This window comes from Esox lucius, chromosome 19, assembly GCF_011004845.1.
Source record: "Esox lucius isolate fEsoLuc1 chromosome 19, fEsoLuc1.pri, whole genome shotgun sequence".
Lineage (NCBI taxonomy): Eukaryota > Metazoa > Chordata > Actinopteri > Esociformes > Esocidae > Esox > Esox lucius.
In genome coordinates this window covers 10,834,526-10,855,728 of record NC_047587.1, presented here as the reverse complement: position 1 = coordinate 10,855,728, position 21,203 = coordinate 10,834,526, and the positions used below count along the sequence as shown (strand labels likewise).

The 21,203-nt window shown below is 44.3% G+C and overlaps 1 protein-coding gene across 1 annotated transcript; it reads right to left on the bottom strand.

Annotated features, from left to right (window-relative positions):
* Positions 1-3,035: 3,035 nt before the first annotated feature.
* LOC105007116 (alpha-1,3-mannosyl-glycoprotein 4-beta-N-acetylglucosaminyltransferase C-like) lies at positions 3,036-19,412 on the bottom strand. Its single transcript, XM_010865917.4, has 6 exons — positions 18,986-19,412; positions 17,463-17,548; positions 16,924-16,996; positions 4,658-4,800; positions 4,423-4,567; positions 3,036-4,327 (listed from the first exon to the last, which is right to left on the bottom strand). The coding sequence occupies exons 2-6, from the start codon at positions 17,478-17,480 to the stop codon at positions 3,141-3,143; spliced, it is 1,566 nt and encodes a 521-aa protein (XP_010864219.3). The 5' UTR covers positions 17,481-17,548; positions 18,986-19,412; the 3' UTR covers positions 3,036-3,140.
* Positions 19,413-21,203: the final 1,791 nt, after the last annotated feature.

Genomic DNA, 21,203 nt, shown 5'->3' with positions numbered 1-21,203 from the left:
TCCAACACCCCGTAGAGGGTATAGAGCTGGTCCAGTGTTCCACGGCCCGGACGAAAACCACACTCTTCCTCTTGAATCCGAGGTTCTACTATTGGCCGTATTCTCCTCTCCAGAACCCTGGCATAGACTTTCCCGGGGAGGCTGAGAAGTGTGATCCCCCTATAGTTGGAACACACCCTCCGGTCCCCCTTCTTAAAAAGAGGGACCACCACCCCGGTCTGCCATCCCAGAGGCACTGTCCCCGACCGCCATGCGATGTTGCACAGGCATGTCAACCAAGACAGCCCCACAACATCCAGAGACTTGAGGTACTCAGGGCGGATCTCATCCACCCCCGGTGCCTTGCCACCGAGGAGTTTCTTGACCACCTCTGTGACTTCAGCCCGGGTGATGGACGAGTCCACCTCTGAGCCCTCATCCTCTGCTTCCTCAATGGAAGACGTGACAGCGGGATTGAGGAGATCCTCGAAGTACTCCTTCCACCGCCCGACGACATCCTCAGTTAAGGTCAACAGCTGCCCAATTCTACTGTAAACAGCGTTTGTAGGGCACTGTTTCCCTCTCCTGAGGCGCCGGATGGTTTGCCATCTCTTCGAGGCCAGCCGATAGTCCTTCTCCATGGACTCACCAAACTCCTCCCAGGCCCGAGTTTTTGCCTCCACAACCACCCGGGCTGCAGCCCGCTTGGCCTGTCGGTACCAATCAGCTGCCTCAGGAGTCCCACAAGCCAACCAGGCCTGATAGGACTCCTTCTTCAGCTTGACGGCATCCCTTACTTCCGGTGTCCACCACCGGGTTCGGGGATTGCCACCTCGACAGGCACCGGAGACCTTACGGCCACAGCTCAGAGCGGCCGCTTCGACAATGGCGGTGGAGAACATGATCCACTTGGACTCAATATCTCCAGCCTCCCTCGGGATCCAGTCAAAGCTCTGCCGGAGGTGGGAGTTAAAGATCTCTCTGACAGGAGACTCGGCCAGACGTTCCCAGCAGACCCTTACAGTACGCTTGGGCCTGCCGAGTCTGTCCAGCTTCCTCCCCCGCCATCGGATCCAACTCACCACCAGGTGGTGATCAGTTGACAGCTCCGCCCCTCTCTTCACCCGAGTGTCCAAGACATACGGCCGCAGGTCAGATGAGACGACAACAAAGTCGATCATCGACCTGCGGCCTAGGGTGTCCTGGTGCCACGTGCACTGATGGACCCCCTTATGCATGAACATGGTGTTCGTTATGGACAAACTGTGACTTGCACAGAAGTCCAATAACTGAACACCACTCAGGTTCAGATCAGGGGGGCCGTTCCTCCCAATCACGCCCCTCCAGGTGTCTCTGTCGTTGCACACGTGGGCGTTGAAGTCCCCCAGTAGAACGATAGAGTCCCCAGTCGGAGCACTTTCCAGCACCCCTCCCAGAGACTCCAAGAAGGTTGGGTACTCTGCACTGCCGTTCGGCCCGTAGGCACAAACAACAGTGAGAGACCTATCCCCGACCCGTAGGCGCAGGGAAACGACCCTCTCGTTCACCGGGGTAAACTCCAACACATGGCGGCCAAGCTGGGGAGCTATAAGCAAACCCACACCAGCCCATGGGCAAATCCAGAGTGGTGAAGAGTCCATCCTCTCTCAAGGAGTGTGGTTCCAGAGCCCAAGCCGTGCATAGAGGTGATCCCGACTACCTCTAATCGGAACCTCTCAACCTCACGCACAATCTCAGGCTCCTTCCCCGCCAGCGAGGTGACATTCCACGTCCCTAGAGCTAGTTTCCGTGTCCAGAGATCGGGTTGTCTAGGCCCCTGCCTTCGACTGCCGCCCGATCCTCTTTGCACCGGCCCCTTATGGTCCCTCCTGTGGGTGGTGAGCCCACGGGAAGGCGGGCCCACGTCGCCCGTTCGGGCCTTTCCATGGGGAAAGGCCCGGCCACCAGGCGCTGGCATACGAGCCCCAACCCCGGGCCTGGCTCCAGGGTGGGGCCCCGGCTGCGCCATACTGGGCGACGTCACGGAACTCAAAATCTTACGCATCATTAAGGGGGTTTCTTCAGTGTTGTCAAATGAAAAGATATAATCAAATATTTACAAAAATGTGAGGGGTGTACTCACTTCTGTGAGATACTGTACATCCACAGATTTCGATGGGGTTTTATTTATAATTCTTACTACGTAGATGTTGTCACATCTGTCACAATAATTTAATTTTGCAGGATGACGCTGTGTTATTCGGTGCATTTGATAAATAAACTTTGAACTTGAACTTTAGCAATTTTGCTGCCATCTTCACTTTGCTAGCTACTGTTACACTGAAGGCATTATTCTCGTGAGCACCTGTATAGGTCCCTCAAGCAATGCAATTGACTGGATAAATGTGTTTTGAGGTGTTAGCCCTAGCAATTAATTTGATTGGGTTAATGTGTTTTGAGACGTTACTGACAAAAAAGGTTTTCCCACCCCTTTGCAACAAAAAGCCTACGGGTATTCCCCAGGCCTAGCGACATTCTAGGACTGGTTTAAGAGGCTACGATTGGGGTTACCAAGTAGAACCCTGTAAATGACAAACAGGATATGTTCCTTTTTCTGTAATCCCATTTGAGGAAACTCACCTTTCCCAATAATATGTTATTAGTATTTTGCTGAAGGGCCATTCATAAGGACAATTTTCATTGTAAGTCCAGGAAAGGAGAGCAAAATATTATACTAATCACTGATCAGAAAAAAGGTCTACCTCATATTCCTCTGAGTGTACTGTAACACGGTTTCTCTGAAGAAGGGCCAGAACAAGTATTGTTCTCCAATTGCCAAACTGAGACAGCAATCTTAAAACACCATCTCAGTATAATTGCTGCTACTGGCTATTAAGGGAAACATATACATGGCAGTCATAGTTAATTACTTATCAAATACTGATTAAAGGTTTATGTTAGGATTGACAAAGTATTGCCTGTAAACCTGTGAAAAGCACAAATTTGATAAGTTCTCTTCGAGAAACCCAAACATAAGTGAAGGTATATTTATTTTATAACAAACATCCAATGTTGACGACCAAATTACTTTCAAATTCTCAAATGCACAATGTAAAATATAATATAAAGCACTGTGCAGCCGTCCACCTTATACTTTATTAGGGTCAATTCATTAGAAAATGTCAGTCCAAATGATATGGTCCCTCTGTGTTTAATTGACCTAATGGTTGTGTAGTCCACAAACTTATACTCCTAATGATCAGCCATTCTTTCTGACTGGCAGTCACCACAATACGTACACACTCAATGTCAAAAGCAATCTTGTGGTCTATGTCTTGGACCTCAATGTTGCCATTTTTAAACTCCCCTAATGTGATGTAGGAAGAACACTGCTTTTCTCTCTTTGTTCCCACAATCTGTTCTCCAACTTCTAGAGCGCCATATTGCAGGATATCAAGATGGCGATCGTTGGTTCCTGTCACGATTTTTATCTTGCTAATTTGGGTTGGTTCGTGCAAGACAATCACAAAGAAGTCTCCGGTAGAGGGGGGTTTCCCCCAAAAGTATTCGTCCACACTGCTATAAGCCTTGGTGGCATCATAGTTTTCAAACACGTTAATGTTTGTGTAAAGACTGGCAGGGGGGTTGTCAGGGAGATCTACAAAAGCTTCTTCAAAGTCATCATCCTTCAACCTGTTCTCTACCCCCTGATATGAGGAGTAGTAGCCCATGTGCTGGAACAGGGAGGGCTTGAAGCGGATCACATCCTTCTGGGCCAGCAGGCCCCGGAAATGAATGAGGAGCCAATCGCAGGGCATCTCCTGGTAGAACATGAGCAGAAAGTGGGCCAGGCGTGGCAGGTCTCTTGAGTGGTAAAGCTTCCCTATGTAGCCAAGCTTGGAAAACTCCAGCATCACCCAGTAGGAACCTTGCCTGGAGGTGACCACCTTCTTCAAGGATGTTAGGAAATTCTGGGAGCATCGCACATCGTCCTCCAGCATCATGTAGAAATCAGAGAGATTAGTGCAGAAGTTGAGCAAGAAAGCGTAGTCCACGTTCTGCTTGGAGCGGAAGCGCACCCTGTCTTCTGGGTCATTGTAGTTCCTTTTTAGCCCATCCAGTGATGGGTAATATTCCTCAGGGGCATTGATCACTAGGAGACGCCCAGCGATGATGTGGTGGGCAAACCTTCTGGAGATGTCTTGCACTAAATTCTCACACCAGGCAAGATCAAAGTCTGCTAGATGGACCACGACCACAATCTCTTTCAACTCCTCATAACTGGATTGGTCAAAAATTGATTTGATTGTCTCCATGAGGTAATTTCCTTTTTGTCTCTTCACAGACGATAACCCAATTGTTAGATATTCTGTAAACAGAAACATTTCACAGATTAATATAATTTTTTGGATTAATCTATGACTTTCATTATACACATCTCTACATAATAAAATATATTTTTACTTTTTCGTGGCTGTGGATTCCCAGCAAGGTAACGGTATGTGATGTTTATGGTTCCAGAGAAGTTTGTGAGATCTCTGAAGTTGTGAACATATCTCTCCGAGTGAGGAGAATGCATGGTCTCCCTCAGCTGCCTTTCACCTGCCTCCTAAAAAAATTATTGTATTGTTAATCATATGTAAAATACAAATGTGATGTAATGGGAAGGAAGATCCAGAGACAGTTAAGGTAAACTTACCAGGACATATTGGTCGTCAATGTATAGGTTGAGGAAGAGCAGAGAGGTGATCAGGACTCCCAGGAAGGGGATGGTGGAGCGTTTACGGAAACACCTCATCTTGTCCAGGGACTTCCAGACCCGCCTCAGAATGGAGACACTCACTGGTGTAACAGAAATGACTACATTAAAACCACAACAAATGATTCAAAGCAAGGGCTATGACTGACACCATCGTATTTCCTGTAGAGCTCACTGGCAGATTATTGTCAAGAAGTGTCAGCAAATTGGTCATTCTGGTATTCAACAGACTGTATATTAGTTTATCTGAGATATCGATTTACATTCCCGAAGTCAATCCTGTTTTGTGAATGCAGGGTATGAATGTGAGTGTACAAATTACTGCCCTGTTGATGTGCTCTTGGAGACATCAGTAAATATATGCATGTAAAGGGTGTGTACGCAAAATGGATACATGCAGTGTTCATCAGTGCTCATTTGTTTATACAGTGGTTGTCAAAAGTGGGTGTGGATCAGCTGGTGTGCAGGCTCACGCTGAATTCTAAACACACAAGCTTCCCCGCAGAAAACAAGTTGGTTATCTGAGAGGAATACAGTATCTCACAAAAGTGAGTACACCCCTCACATTTTTGTAAATATTTTAGTATATCTTTTCATGTGACAACACTGACGAAATGACAATTTGCTACAATGTAAAGTAGTGAGTGTACAGTTTGAATAACAGTGTAAATTTGCTGTCCCCTCAAAATAACACAACACACAACCATTAATGTCTAAACCGCTGGCAACAAAAGCGAGTATACCCCTTAGTGAAAATGTCCAAATTGGGCACAAAGTGTCAATATTTTGTGTGACCACCATCATTTTCCAGCACTGCCTTAACTTTCTTGGGCATGGAGTTCACCAGAGCTTCACAAGTTGCCACTGGAGTCCTCTTCCACTCCTCCATGACGACATCACAGAGCTGGTGGATGTTAGAGACCTTGCACTCCTCCACCTTCCGTTTGAGGATGACCCACAGATGCTCAATAGGGTTTAGGTCTGGAGACATGCTTGGCCAGTCCATCACCTTTACCCTCAGCTTCTTTAGCAAGGCAGTGGTCGTCTTAGAGGTGTGTTTGGGGAGAAATTTGCGCACACACAAAAGAACAGGGACAAACATGCACTGGCTATGCACAGTAGATCCCCTTGCAATTGAGCATGAACCCTTCTGCAAAAAAGAGTGTGATAAAATGACAAAAGGCTAGGTTTGACCAGGTTTGTGATAGGTTGATAAGAGAACTATCCAAACATTCTGGTGCAATCCAAGCAAAAGGCTTTTCCACACAACATAGTAGTAGTGGGATGTGTACACTTACTTAAAAAAGGCACTGACAGTTTTACGTTGTTTATAATTTTTTTTAGACCAATCACTAATAAGAATCCCTTCAGTTGATATCAGGAGACAGCAAATAACCTTTTTGTAACAAGCATTTGTGTGTGTGTGTGTGTGTGTGCGCGTGTGTGTGTGCGTGTGTGTGCCCGTGCACGTGTGGGAGCTATAGCCACCCTCTCCGGTGTGATGTTTGGCCCTCCATCTTCAGCCCTAATCTGGATCACAGGGCTAACAGCTGAGATGGGCCTAGGAGGCTCTCGCTCACGCATTAGTCATTTCTCACACATCCCATCTTCATTACTGATGGAACTGAAAAGCCTTTTATGTTTTCCTCTGACCTTAAAGGTAAAAACCCAGAGCACTTCCACTCAGATCAAAAGCCTTATTCAATAAGAACATACAATACATTTCCCCTATAGCAAAGCCGTTAGTCCCCTGACAGAATGAGGAAGAGATTTGAAAGTGTTGCCAAGACATGTGAAGTGCATGGATAGCTATAAGAGCAGTGTTACTGCTGGGTTTTCAGATCGCTGTCAGATGAGTTGTCTGATGACACTTTCTGCAAAGTATAAAAAGCCTCAGAAATGCATTTATGCTGATGGGAACAAATTGATCATATCCTGCTCATAAAAACAACTAATTATTTTGCCTCAGGGGCGGAAGCTTGTGTTTAGAATTCAGCATGTGGAGGCACACAAGGCGATCGCCATCCGCTAACAATTTGCTTGTAAAATGAGTATGACTATGTATCGCACTGTTGCAGTGAATCCCCTTGCCAGATAATTAACAGTCGGTTTTTTTTATACAATTAATTTTACACAAAACAACTAGCGTATATTGTACAACAACACAATATTATTTGATTAAATCGCGTATATTGTACAAGCCACCAGACACCCTTGTGTATTTGTTTGGTAACATACATAAAAACTTGACTATGTTATGTACATACGGATGGACACGATTAAGTATAGACCAAACAATGGCTTTACGCAACAGAGCTATGGAATATAACAAATTAAGTTTGCAAAGAACGAATAAATTATCTGAAAATCCCTGATGTTATTAGATAACACAGTTGCCTTAGGTTACTGTATGTGTTTGGATTCCAAGAAAAGTGTTTCAATATTCAGTTCTGAGCCAGGGAGTTGGGTTATCATCAGCTTGTAAACAGCATAGCTGTCAGAAGAAAACAAATCGGCCTGTTATCGACAGGACGTTTGCCAACTGTTCCGCAGCCTGGCTGAACGTGTTTACTTATTCATTGAGGACGGAGGATGCTAGTACTCATACTGGTCCCCGCAGTTAACCCCTTCCTGCTGCCGGACAAGAGGGGCATACCCCATTAAAGATGCATGCAGCACAGTGTCTCTCCTTCGTAACAACCTCCTCAAATATTAATGCCCCTCTGTGTGCAGTCTTCAGCACATAGAATTACTGGATCCATCTTCACCGTCGCAGTGGTGTGCTAAAGCACTGCGGACGACCCTCGCCACGGAACTGTCATGTTAAACCTTTCGAAGTCCACAGTTCAAAGTAAAATCATAAAGCGACCGGTATTTGGTATCCCTGTGATAGAGAATCCTTCCAGCCTTCAAATCTAACATTCAACATGAAATCATACAATATCATCCGGTTGTACGTGAAGGTGAGTCACTTGTTCATTCCAGCACTGGTTCATCAACAGCGCCACGTGCGCACTCCTCTCAGCTCGTCATTTCGAAGTGGTGATGATATCAAAACTACTTAAGATTTCATCGAGTGTCCTCTGACCCCTTCCTTACCCCAGGTGTGCTGCTGGGCTGACCGGTCTCTGTGTTACCACATTGATTTATTTTTGTCTTTGATAGGGAATGCATGGATGATAACGTGTTTAGGATTAGGGATGACGGGTACTAAGCCTGGCCTGTTCCTTGTCCTCCCGTTTGTCTGGCCTGTCAAAGCTCAGCAGGAGGAAGGAGAAATTAATAATTTGTGTTTGTGGGTGTTAGGGGTCAGTGTCCGTTAGACTTGCTGTGTGTCTAGGTGAAAACATCCATAATGTCACTGTAACAGGAATGGTGACTGAGACAACAAAGCTGATCAAATAGGGAAGGATAATTGTTTTAACTGGTGTGGACATCAATGTATATATGCCCATACGCACTTTGTGCCTTCTTTGAGACCACTTTGATTGGATAACATGCTGTTGAATGGTTCCACTTCAAATGTAGATTGTGGATAACAGATCATCTGTCAGCTCCTAGAGATTATCACTTAGTTACTTGACATTATTACAGGTAAAATAGATCCATAAAGGACCAGTAGGTCCGCCCAGGCCTGGTGTTTCTACTAGAGGGAGAAGGACTGTGAACCCGGTAAGGTTTACTCAATTAAACAATTCGTCTTTGCATTCAGAGCTAAATTGGTGACTATAACACTCAATTGTGGATATATTGCTCTCATTAATCATCCATTGCTCTGATGAGATTGGTGAGAGGGGATTCTTGGCATGAAGGGGGAGAGGAATTGACTACGACCATATATTTACTGAGCTCAGTACAGACATGATCAATTCCCTATTATTGCATTATTATTACAGTTGCTGGAGGCACTGGGCCATCAGGCTGTTGAAAATGATTTTGCTGGAGACTGGCCCAGCAAGAAGACTTTCAGTGAGCAGTGCACCAGGGGGCTATTGAGAACTGTCCAGCTAGTCTGAGTCACATTTCCAGTGACGAATAGCCCTCCTGTGACAAGCCAACAACACCCCGAGGTGAGACGCGCGTCCTATATCATTCTGGAGACATGTCAAAGTGTGCTGTTGGGATGATATCAGACTGCAGGGAAAACAGTTATTTTGATTTGGGCTGGTGCTGTGTGTAAGAGAAAGGATGTAGGCATGACGGAGGACAGGGATGTGAAAACTGAGACGTTGAGTGGCTGTACACGTGTCCTAAGGGCCGTTTCATATCACGTCTGTGTTCACATACCTAGTGCCCTGCAACCACTGCGTTTTCCCTCCGTACAAATGCCCAGAAGCAAAATTCTCTAAAGATATTCTGTTTGTTTTTACAATCCAAAGAACACCACTGTGGAAGCACTCTCTGTGTTAACATTTCTGAAGACGGAAGAACCTTACAAGAGGCAATAACACAGGCCTTGATTAGGTGTTGGTCTCCATAGCGACAACCAGTGTAGTTTCAGCAGATCTGATCTCAGTGAGATAAAAGAATGTGCGATAAACATAGCCTAGCTTTAGACAATGGCTTCCAGCAGACAGTGTTCATTAATGACACAGGATCACACTGAACCGCTCCATGGCTGCTTTATAAGCTAATACTTTTAAGCTGTAGAATGGCACTGGCCCAACTTAAAATACTGTGGCTCAACTGACAGGAGTGAAAATATCATCTTCACCGGGAACCTATCAACCGACAGAACGACAGACCGAGGGATGTGATGGAATATAATGGCGTTTTGCGAGTCGGGTGGGTTCAGGATGAGGAGCAGAGTGTTTCAGGCAGCAGCAGTTATCGGAGACAACCTGTCAACACAAGCAAACACTGACAAAGGTGTGATTTTCCCCCAGTGCCGTCCCACATCCCCAGCACTCACAGAGTGTAATGTGCCTTCACCAACACAGGCCGGGTGGAACTAAGCCGCAATAGCAATGCTCACGCCGTTTCCTTAATGTCTGCATTCATCCCTGGCCTGCACCCTTCTAATTCTGAACAGTCAAAGCATAAGGGGATCACGCTGTAGTTGAACCAGTACCCCCTGTGAGTTAATTACACTGTTGGCGAAAGAGCTGCTGCATAAATAGGGCAACGCGAGCTTGATTCAGTTGAGCCCTGAGTATGAAAATCCAATCATCTCTCATTCCACACGGATTACATGCAGGAAGGGCTGAGAAATATTTCTGCAGTAGTGATGAGGCAAGCCCTGCCACAACCACACCAACAACAAGCCCTGCCACAACCACACCAACAACAAGCCCTGCCACAACCACACCAAAAACAAGCCCTGCCACAACCACACCAACAACAAGCCCTGCCACAACCACACCAACAACAAGCCCTGCCACAACCACACCAACAACAAGCCCTGCCACAACCACACCAACAACAAGCCCTGCCACAACCACACCGACAACAAGCCCTGCCACAACCACACAGACAACACGCCCTGCCACAACCACACAGACAACAAGCCCTGCCACAACCACACAGACAACAAGCCCTGCCACAACCACACAAACAACAAGCCCTGCCACAACCACACAGACAACACGCCCTGCCACAACCACACAGACAACACGCCCTGCCACAACCACACCAACAACAAGCCCTGCCACAACCACACCAACAACAAGCCCTGCCACAACCACACAAACAACAAGCCCTGCCACAACCACACAAACAACAAGCCCTGCCACAACCACACCAACAACAAGCCCTGCCACAACCACACCAACAACAAGCCCTGCCACAACCACACCAACAACAAGCCCTGCCACAACCACACCAACAACAAGCCCTGCCACAACCACACAAACAACAAGCCCTGCCACAACCACACAGACAACACGCCCTGCCACAACCACACAGACAACACGCCCTGCCACAACCACACCAACAACAAGCCCTGCCACAACCACACCAACAACAAGCCCTGCCACAACCACACCAACAACAAGCCCTGCCACAACCACACCAACAACAAGCCCTGCCACAACCACACAAACAACAAGCCCTGCCACAACCACACCAACAACAAGCCCTGCCACAACCACACCAACAACAAGCCCTGCCACAACCACACCAACAACAAGCCCTGCCACAACCACACAAACAACAAGCCCTGCCACAACCACACCGACAACAAGCCTTGCCACAACCACACAGACAACAAGCCCTGCTACAACCACACTAACAACAAGCCCTGCCACAACCACACCAACAACAAGCCTTGTCACCCCCACACAGACAACAAGCCCTGCCACAACCACACCAACAAGCCCTGCCACAAGCAAGCCAACAACAAGCCCTGCCACAACCACACCAACAACAAGCCTTGCCACAACCCCACAGACAACAAGCCCTGCCACAACCACACAGACAACACGCCCTGCCACAACCACACCAACAACAAGCCCTGCCACAACCACACAGACAACAAGCCCTGCCACAACCACACCAACAACAAGCCCTGCCACAACCACACCAACAACAAGCCCTGCCACAACCACACCAACAACAAGCCCTGCCACAACCACACAGACAACAAGCCTTGCCACAACCACACAGACAACACGCCCTGCCACAACCACACCAACAACAAGCCTTGTCACAACCACACCAACAACTTAACAAATTGGCAGGTATCAAATTCCCGGACAAAATTTCCTGAAAGAAGAATCCCCCTCTCTTCAGCCCGACCGTCTGTCTGGGGGCACAGAGGAGGGTCTGGGTCTTAATACAGCCTGATGTCTGTCTCGTTCCCAATCTGCTCTTCTGCAGGCCTGTCTGTCTGACAGAGTAATGAGAGACCAGTTCTGCCTCAGGCTTCCTCCAAGACAGCGGGGTTACAAATTCTCTGCAGGCGGCTGGAAAGTTCCTTCTTTATTGGCAAAATCAGTTTGAACTTTGTTTCTTTGGTCGAAAACATGCTGATTGCTCCGCTGCTTCTTTCTAACTGCAACACCAAAGGCATCTACCTGTTACCTGATGGAATCAAATGGACAACAGTCATACAATTTAATACTTTTTTTTTATTGAAACTTTTTTTACCAGGGTAGTCTAATTGAGAATCCAAATCTTTTTGAATTTGAAAGAAACACTTCTAGCAGAAAAGCATCACAGCACTACTCTGCCCTCTACTTGAAACAAGCAACAAAAGCACTTGAAACTTGAGGAGCTCGTCTTCTGAAAAGTGAGCTAAGTGAGAGGTGCTGTAAGTGAGCAAAGTCAGGGAAAGCCGACTTTGGCCCTGTGTGCCACTGAAACAGAGGTTTGTGCAAAAGAGCCCGTTGAACTCAGCGCTCAGATAAAGAAGAGCATCGCTGAAGGTTCTGTCGTTGTGGTTACACCACACTATCTGAGTGTCTACATGAACTGACACATGACTTACTGCCTGTAAAACACGCCCTCCCAAAAATCTCGGTCGGAGAATGTGTGAAGGCTGCTATGAGTCGGACGTTGGCAAGAACGTATGAATGTAGCTGAGCCAAAGCTGCGACGCTAGAGAGTGGCCCAACACTAAATCTCTGTCGGGATCGTGAGCCGGTCTCCACTGGCTGTCTCTGCATTGTCGGATGCTTTGCTCCCTGGGAGTCTCGCTGTGTTATCAGTGATCATCAAAGGCTCTGTCAAAAAAATGTGAAACTGGGGCTTCCAGAGGCTGCCTGCTATGGTAGACACATCCAAATGAGACAGGCTTATTAATTCTTCAAAAGCCACGCAGCTTCCTTGTCCCTGATAAAATCACACTTTAAAATAAGCTCAATTGTATTCATCTTACTTGAAGTAAACCTGAATGTGTTTTATGCTTGTGGGTCAAGGATGGAGCCTTGCACAATACACATTTACATACCTATGAAGTGAGGAGCCTAAATCTAAACTCTACATCTAAACCCCACAACAGAACATGCGATTGTATCTGAAACATCAAAGATGTCTCATAACTTCAGTATTGTAATGTAGATCGACTATTTAAAACTAAGAAAGAAGAACCAAGTAATTTAAAGTGCTCATGAGTTAATACCATCAGATAATTAATTGGCAAGGCTTCAACAGACACCACTGAGGGTAATGTAGTTACGTATGTAGTTCACCCTTTCTTGTCTCACTCATACTCATTATCTGTCTCAGAGAGAGTTTGTCGTCTTCTGATAAACCTGATGCTAACCTAACCTTAACTACACTGTCAGCCTTATACATGACTTATCATTGAATTATGGCCAATTCTGATGTGTTTACGATATACAGTGTCCCATTTTGCAGCTGTGCCATCTAGTGATAAACCACATTGCTATTCCTCCTGCTCTTCCAGATCTGAACACCGCCTTTAGTAGTTTCCCATTCCCACATCTCCTACAGCATACAGTAAAGTCTCTTGTTCATCACACAGTCTTTGCTTTCTTCTCAGGTGACATTTCAAAGTATCTGATTGTCGCCTTGAGACTGTGTCTGCCAAGACCTCTACCTTGCCAAAAACACACACAAGCACATACCCACGCCTCCCCACACTCCCTCCTCATGCTCCGTCCTCACCCTCCCTCCTAACACACCCTCCTCACAGCATCTCCTCACAGCCCCTCTCCACTCCATGCCTTGAGCCAGACCCTTGGCTCTGAGGCAGACAAGCATGTCTACCTCAGAGAAGCTGCTGCTTGGCATACAGAGGAGTGGTTTCTGTGCTCCGCGTGCCAATCTGCTCTTTTGATCAGCCGCCAGGTGATGACAGATGATATGTTACATGAACCTCATCGTACCATCTCGCTCTCTCTTATTCTTTATCTCTGTTTTTGGTTTTCTGTATTTTCTCTTTAGCTATCTCCTTCTCTTTCCCCCTCCCTATGTGTCTTGTCTCTCAGTGGGCAGTGTCATAAATATTCAATGTATCTTCTCCAGAACACAAAAACAAAACCAGATGGTATGTTTTATGGGGAAATAGTTTTGAAGCCCAACTTTCTCCCGGTGTCTCCTTGATCTGGAATATGAATATGGATCCTTAAGACTACCCACGCTGGTGATGAACCATTCAAGGAGATCTAGATCTGGATCTTCTCACTTTAAAGCGATGGTTATTCATGGTGCTAAAATCTGTGTTCACTCATCATGTTTGAATTCTAATGGGAGTCCTCAAATTAAGTTCTTGGCGTGCTCTTCAAAAAAATAATTGCTTCTCTAAATCTCATGAGAGAGGCAAAATAAGCCCAATAATAACTATCTTCCTCTCAAAATCAAGTTTGATTTTAGAGTTTCAGTTTCAGATTGAATAGAAAAATATATACAACTTTTCCACCTTTAATGTGACCTATAACGTGAACAATTCAATTGAAAAACAAACTGAAATCTTCGAGGGGGAAAAATGTAAAACTCACAATAACCTGGTTTCATAAGCCCTTAAACTAATATTTAGTTGAACCACTTTTCGATTTTATTATAGCACTCAGTCTTTTTGGGTAGGAGTCTATTAGCATGGCACAAAATTTGCCCACTCTTCTTTGCAAAAGTGCTCCAAATCTGTCAGATTGCAAGGACATCTCCTGTGCACAGCCCTTTTCAGATCACCCCATAGATGTTCAAATGGATTCAGGTTTGGGCTCTGGCTGGGCCATTCCAAAACGTTAATCTTCTTCTGGTGAAGCCATGCTTTTGTGGATTTGGATGTGTGCTTTGGGTAGTTGTCGTGCTGAAAGGTGAACTTCATCTTCAGCTTTTTAAAGGACGCCTGAAGGTTTTGTGCCAAAATTGCCTGCTATTCGTCACTGTTCATTATTCCCTCCACCTTGACTAAGGCCCCAGTTCCAGCTGAAGAAAAACAGCCCCAAAGCATAATGCTGCCACCACCATGCTTCACTGTGGGTATGGTGTTCTTTGGGTGATGTGCAATGTTGTTTTTGCGCCAAACGTACCTTTTGGAATTATGGTCAAAAAGTTCAACCTTGGTTTCATCAGCCCATAAACCATTTTCCCACATGCTTTTGGAAGACTTGATGTTTGTTTTTGCAAACTTCAGCCGAGCTTGGATGTTTTTCTTTGCAAGAAAGGCTTCTGTCTTGCCACCCTACCCTATAGCCCATTCACATGAAGAATACGGGAGATTGTTGTCACGTAGCACACAGCCAGTACTTGCCAGAAATTCCTGCAGTTCCTTTAATGTTGCTGTAGGCTTCTTGAAAGCCTCCCTGACCAGTCTTCTTCTTATCTTTTCATCAATTTTGGAGGCACGTCTAGTTCTTGGTAATGTCTCTGTTGGCCATATTTTCTCCACTTGATGATGACTGTCTTCACTGTGTTCCTTGGTATATCTAATGCTTTGGAAATTATTTTGTACCCTTCTCCTGACTGATATCTTTCTACAATGAGATCCCTCTGATGCTTTGGAAGCTCTCTGCGGGCCATGGCTTTTGCTCTGAGATGCAACTTAGAAAATGTCAGGAAAATCCTACTAGAACAGCTGAACTTTATTTGTGATTAATGATAAATGATCGCAGGTGTGTAATGACTTCTATTTAACATGAGTTTGAATGTGATTGGTAAATTCTGAACACAGCCACATCCCCAGTTATTAGAGGGTGTGCACACTTATGCAACCAGGTTATTGTAAGGTTTTTATTTTTAATTTTTTCCCCTAGAAGGTTTCAGTTTGTTTTTCAATTGAATTGTTCACGTTATAGGTCACATTAAAAGTGCAAAAGGTTCTGACATGATTTATCTTTGTCTCATTCTTTTACATCACAAGAACCTGGCATTTTAACAGGGGTGTGTAGACTTTTTATATCCACTTTACATCTGTTAGTAACTTTGTCAGAGAGTCTTTATTGCTCTTGTTTTATACATACACATGTCTGCTAAGCATGTTTAACACAGGGGTTTCTGTAATATATTTTAGCTGGAAAACAGTGTTTGATCTCTGCTTTTACATAGTTATCTTCAATATTATTTGTATGTTTGATAACGATTAGTTTAAAAGGCTGTATATTATAAAAAAAATCATTATTCATTTCTCAAAATATAAAAGTATTTTCCCAAAGCAAAAAAAGTGTCAAAATGACAGGCTTTTTTGTGATTTGTGCCGTTCTTTCCCCCTACAAGGGTAATGGCACTGAGCCTTTTCTCTTAATGTCTTATGAGACACATGGGAGGGGATCTTTGACCCTTCCTCCATACAGAATCTTTATAGATCCTAGAGATCCCTTTCCGACTGAGCTTAGACTGGCCTATCAATTCAAACTGCAGGTTTTCACCGGGATTCAAGTCCATGGACTGAGAAGGCAATTTCAATAATTTCATATTTTTTGTTCAGTTATTCATTTCCTATGAACTTTTTTCTCTGTAGATTTTGATATGTGCTTGAGATTGTATTCTGCATGGCATCCTTTTTTTAAAGTCAAACCGACACTGGCATCCACGGCCATAGAATCTGATGTTTTGCTTTACCATAGCACCCAGTTCCAATCCAATTGCCAGTGCCACTTTAACTCCAGACACTTCCATTCATTGGTTGCTGTAAATGGTAGCCCTTCCAAACAGGCATTTGATGTGGTGGTCACGTCTTGTTGTAAATTTAGAGACTTAGTGACACCAACATGCAACCAAGTTCTTTAGCATTCTAACTGAGGCCCCAGGATTGTTCTTTGCCTCGCAAACCGTCTTCTCCACTGTGCTTTGAGGCAAGATATGCATACAGTATGTCCTCTATCAGGCAGGTCTAACACTGTTTCACTTGTCTTGAATGTCTTAATTTTTGTCATAATAGTGGTAAGTTAATTATTTAGGTTTTAAGCAATTTTTATTCCTATTGCCCAATTTTTAGAAGGTAAAACAACCATTTGTTTCTTTTGAGGTGTTTTATTTTGCTTGGACATGGCTTGCTAGACATAGTAATAGATAGAAAGAAATTGATTTTACGTGCATGTTATGCTCCAGGTAAACAGGAAGCCATCAGACCGGTTCAGTTGAGACTGAGATGTACTAAAAGTAGGAATGTTAAATCAGATTTCACTCTGTTTGATTTATCTGGGGCACCAATCATTTAAGGTGACTGTACATCACAAGTGGATCCTTTTAAAATCTTAACACAACCTGTGTGTCTTCAAAGTAGACAGAGTGAACCACAAAATCAGATCAGGGGAGATTGTATTGAAATACGAGGGTGGAAAAATCCATCAATAAGCTCTTACTTTGACAGCTTATCCTTTGAGTCAATATGTGTGATTGACTGGCTGCTTTTTCACAGATCAAAAAGGCTTGCATCTGAAACAAAAACACAACACAAAACAACATATTAGCCTAAAAGCCACTGACAGATTCAAGAAACATTTTTTGTCTGGTATGTGGCTATGTAGTACATTGTTAGTAATGAAAAAAGAACAAAGTATTGACTATCTGGGTAATTTACAGATACTGGGCAACTGCTCAGCTGTGTCTTACAACCGTACGCCCAAGCAGTGTTTGCCTAATGGCAAGACAGTCTCTCAAAACACTGTGGTAATTACTGAAATCATTCACAGTCCAAATTCAATCATCAATTAGTTTTGTTCCATGACAAGTTACGGGCACTGCTCAACACTGGTTTGATGCAAAGCTAAACTATTCAACAAAATGTATAAAAAGAGTCTTGCAGTAATATTCATAGGAACTTTTGTAACAACTGTTTAAATTGCATTGGCCAGGGAGCTTATATTGACTAAGGATGCGTTTAGTCTGTGTGGCAAGACACCTGGTTTGAGGGAAACATTCATCATTGATGCTGAACAGGTTCCTTGAGGATCACATTTGGGTTGATTGGCAGTTTCAAAACTGCACCTAGAAGCAAAAAAACAAGTTGTATATATATTTTATTCAACATCATGAATACCAACCAGCATTCCTAAATACGTCTCAAAGGAAGAAGTGGACAACACTGCAGGGTCAGTAGATACCTCTGATCATGAATAGACAGTATCTTTATGACTATTGCCGTGAAAGACAAAAGCTGCTAGAGGCAGAGGTGGCAGGTTTGAAGTCACCACCATCTGGTAGACGTGTGAACAAATTAGGGACACATCCTAAATTGACACCGGCCCACCTCGATAATTTTGGGAAAATCTCTACTGATGCATGACACTTGATGGTAATCTCCTTTCAATGGTTCCCCCTCAGGCCTGAAACATCTCTACACCATCTCTACACCATCTCTACACCATCACCCATCCAGCCTGGATACACTCTCCTCAAACACTGTACGCTAAGTGCCATATAAACATTGTTCAGATAATTTCTTTTGATGTCTGGTCATGGACAGAGTGAGTCATTACTAAGATAAATAGATAAAGAGCGAACCTTAACACCAGTGTATTCAATGTATTCACTGAGTTGATGGTTTATGTTTAGTTATTTTAATATTGACAATCAGGATTTATCATTTCATGTAGTAAAGCCACCTTGACTGACAGATATAATACAGACAACAGCCCAATAGATGTCTATTGCTAAATTCTTAAAATTATTTAAATAAAATAAAATTCTGCCAGGTAATGGTAAACTCCACCCTGCTGTAGTTTCTGTACTATGGTGAAACCAACGGTCAAACAATATGGTGCCATTTGATGGGCATTTGAAAGTAGTTCTGCAATAAAAATAACTTTTTATTTTTGATTCATCAGATTGATTCATCAGAGCCATATACAGCATAGATACAACTCTCAATAAAGCTCAAATGGCATCCTATTCGGTTCAGAATGCAGCCCCTTCTGACCAGGACTAATGTGTCTAGCACCCCAGCATGAGAGACAACGGGGTCATGAAGGGAATCAACATTAATATAAACTGGTTTGGCGCGTACAAGCTTCTCAAATCCGTTCAGTCTGACAGGGAGGAAAGTCCATCCTCCAGAACACAGTAAGTGATTAGATTAGGCTACCATTGCTCAAAGCCACAAGCAGACAAACACTTGGGTATTCAGATGGGAAAGCAGTTGTAACTCAGCTCAGGGTAATCTGGCTGAGAGGTGAGAGCAGGTAAATCCCACACTGCTCAGACAAAGGGAATATGTGTCTGTAATGTACATACTACCGTCACTCATCACAGCCTGCAAGTCTCAGTCAGGGACGAGTGACAATAGTTCCCTTTTTCACTGCAACAGTTACGTACACTGGAGGAATGAAAGAAAAAAAAGAAAGGACACAAAGAACAAGCGACATAACAGCAGACGATGAAAGACAAAGCAGCGTCTCGTTGGACAGCTGGAACAGTCATACTCACCTGCCTGCTGGGTGTCTCCGGTGGTCTGCGTGAAGAGTAAGGGGAGAGCTCCTGTGGTCTGCGTGAAGAGTAAGGGGAGAGCTCCGGTGGTCTGCGCGCGGAGTGAGGGGAGAGCTGCGGTGGTCTGCGTGAGGAGTAAGGGGAGAGCTGCGGTGGTCTGCGCGAGGAGTAAGGGGAGAGCTGCGGTGGTCTGCGCGAGGAGTAAGGGGAGAGCTCCGGTGGTCTGCGTGAAGAGTAAGGGGAGAGCTCCGGTGGTCCGCGTGAGGAGCAGGAGAGAACTGCGTCAAGGCTGTGTGCTACAAGCTGCCACCAGTCGGGTAAATTATCTCAAAGACTCACACAAGAACAGATCATTGGCTCTGAAGAAAGAGCTGAAACCACTCACCCTATTGTCAATCTCCTGCTGAGGCTAGTAGCCTCTCCCTATGTCTGACTGTCTGTGTGTCTGTCAGTTTCCACCCCAACCCCCTTTTGCCTCACTCCCCCTCACCCTATCCGACTTTCCTCAGCAAGGTGTCACTGTCTGTGTCTGTACACCCTGCTTCTCATTGGTGTTCAGATTTCCCTCTCTGGACTCTCTTCCCTATTCCAGATTTTCTATCTTAAAGTGGCAAAAACCTGCCAATGAAACACTGAAATTCCCTGGTCACCCTCGGGGCACTGTGTGTCTTTCAGTCAGATGGAGTCTGGTATATTCAAAATAATCCAAAAAGTCCTAGCTAACTCCACATCTTAAGGTCACTGAAGAGGAATACAATGTGTTGAGGTGCATGAACCTCTCTCATGTAGTGCTGGACTGTCTGTCCTAGCGGGCACCTCTCTAGAACAACATTGTGTTCAATCACAGCAAACTAACACCACCAATCATACATTTTATTTGTGTGGAGTAATCATTCATAGTGTCACCTTCTCATTCTGAGAGCTCTAGCAGTACTCAGGTGTTGTAACCTAAGCTATAAAACCCACTTGTGTGAAATAACAAATGCTGAAACCGCTCATATAAACACACAAGCAGCATTCGAAATACCCCAGAACATCACACCAAACAACACCTTATACTAGACCTATTGTCAGAAGCCATTTGTCTACAGTAAACATTTTATTTAAAATGTTTCTTTCACTAACCTAAAACAATGTTATAGACATCCACCATCTGTTTAGATTCAAGGCTGGTGTAACAAATGTGTTTCTTTTCAGTTGGCAACAGTTAATGAGGTTCCAGTAATGAACTATATGCTACCAAGAGCTATGGGAAGAAAACATTTGCAAGTATTCTATTCAGGTTGATGGTTTGACATTTTCTTGAGCTGTTTTATATGTCGTGTGTTGTTGGACACAAGTGGGCTTTATAGTGTGAGCTGTTCATTCACAGAATTCTCAAAATGACAAGGTAATATCCTGACCACACAATTGAAATGTATAACATAAAATCTTTGTCATATTTTGCAATAAATTGTACTTTACAAATTAAGCATGTTTACTTTGTCTGAAAATGTATTGGATTCAACTCAAACTAGTGCTGCAGTGAGTGGGAGTGAATCCATAATATGTGCTGCCATGCTGTCCGTAAGAGAGAGGTGTATATTTTGATTAGGGCAGTCCAACACTAATCCTGGAGGTTTAGGACACATTGAACCTTGTTTAAAGGGGGATACAAGCAACTATCAAGACCGTGTCTAGGTTCATATTTCATACTTTATTCATTTTTGGACCGTCCGTCAAAGTGCTCAGCTCTTACACAGTGAGATGAGTGAACCTACAGCTACACTACTGTGAGGCTTACAGCAGGCTATAGATTCCTCAATGGAACTTTATTCCTCAATAAAAACTGCCAATACAGCACTTTTTCCATCAGCAAAAATACAACTGTTTTAAAGCCCAGTTGACTGTGGTATAAACATTTTATGGAGTGGCTGCTGAACCATCTTCTGTCAGATCTATAGAAACTAGCCTACTAGCTTGTTTCACTAAAGTTTTGAATTCTTCTGCCAGGTGCGGATCACAGTCTTCTCATGTATTTAATCGATATACATTCTTTACACTATGCACGTTGTAGCTTGTAAAAAGTTCCAGAATTTGCCATTGAATTTTACATTTTGCATGATTTCATAGACTTATGAAATCAGTTACAGTGGATATAAAAAGTCTACATACCTCTGTTAAAATGCCAGGTTCTTGTGATGTAAAAGAATGAGACATAGATAAATCATGTCAGAAC

Excerpts from the sequence above, each read along its gene's own strand:
- LOC105007116 (XM_010865917.4), bottom strand. Across the intron at positions 4,801-16,923 it reads TCAAAGGATAAGCTGTCAAA|TGAGTGTCTCCATTCTGAGG; the intron begins GTAAGAGCTTAT and ends CTGTTACACCAG. Across the intron at positions 4,568-4,657 it reads TTGACGACCAATATGTCCTG|GAGGCAGGTGAAAGGCAGCT; the intron begins GTAAGTTTACCT and ends TAATTTTTTTAG.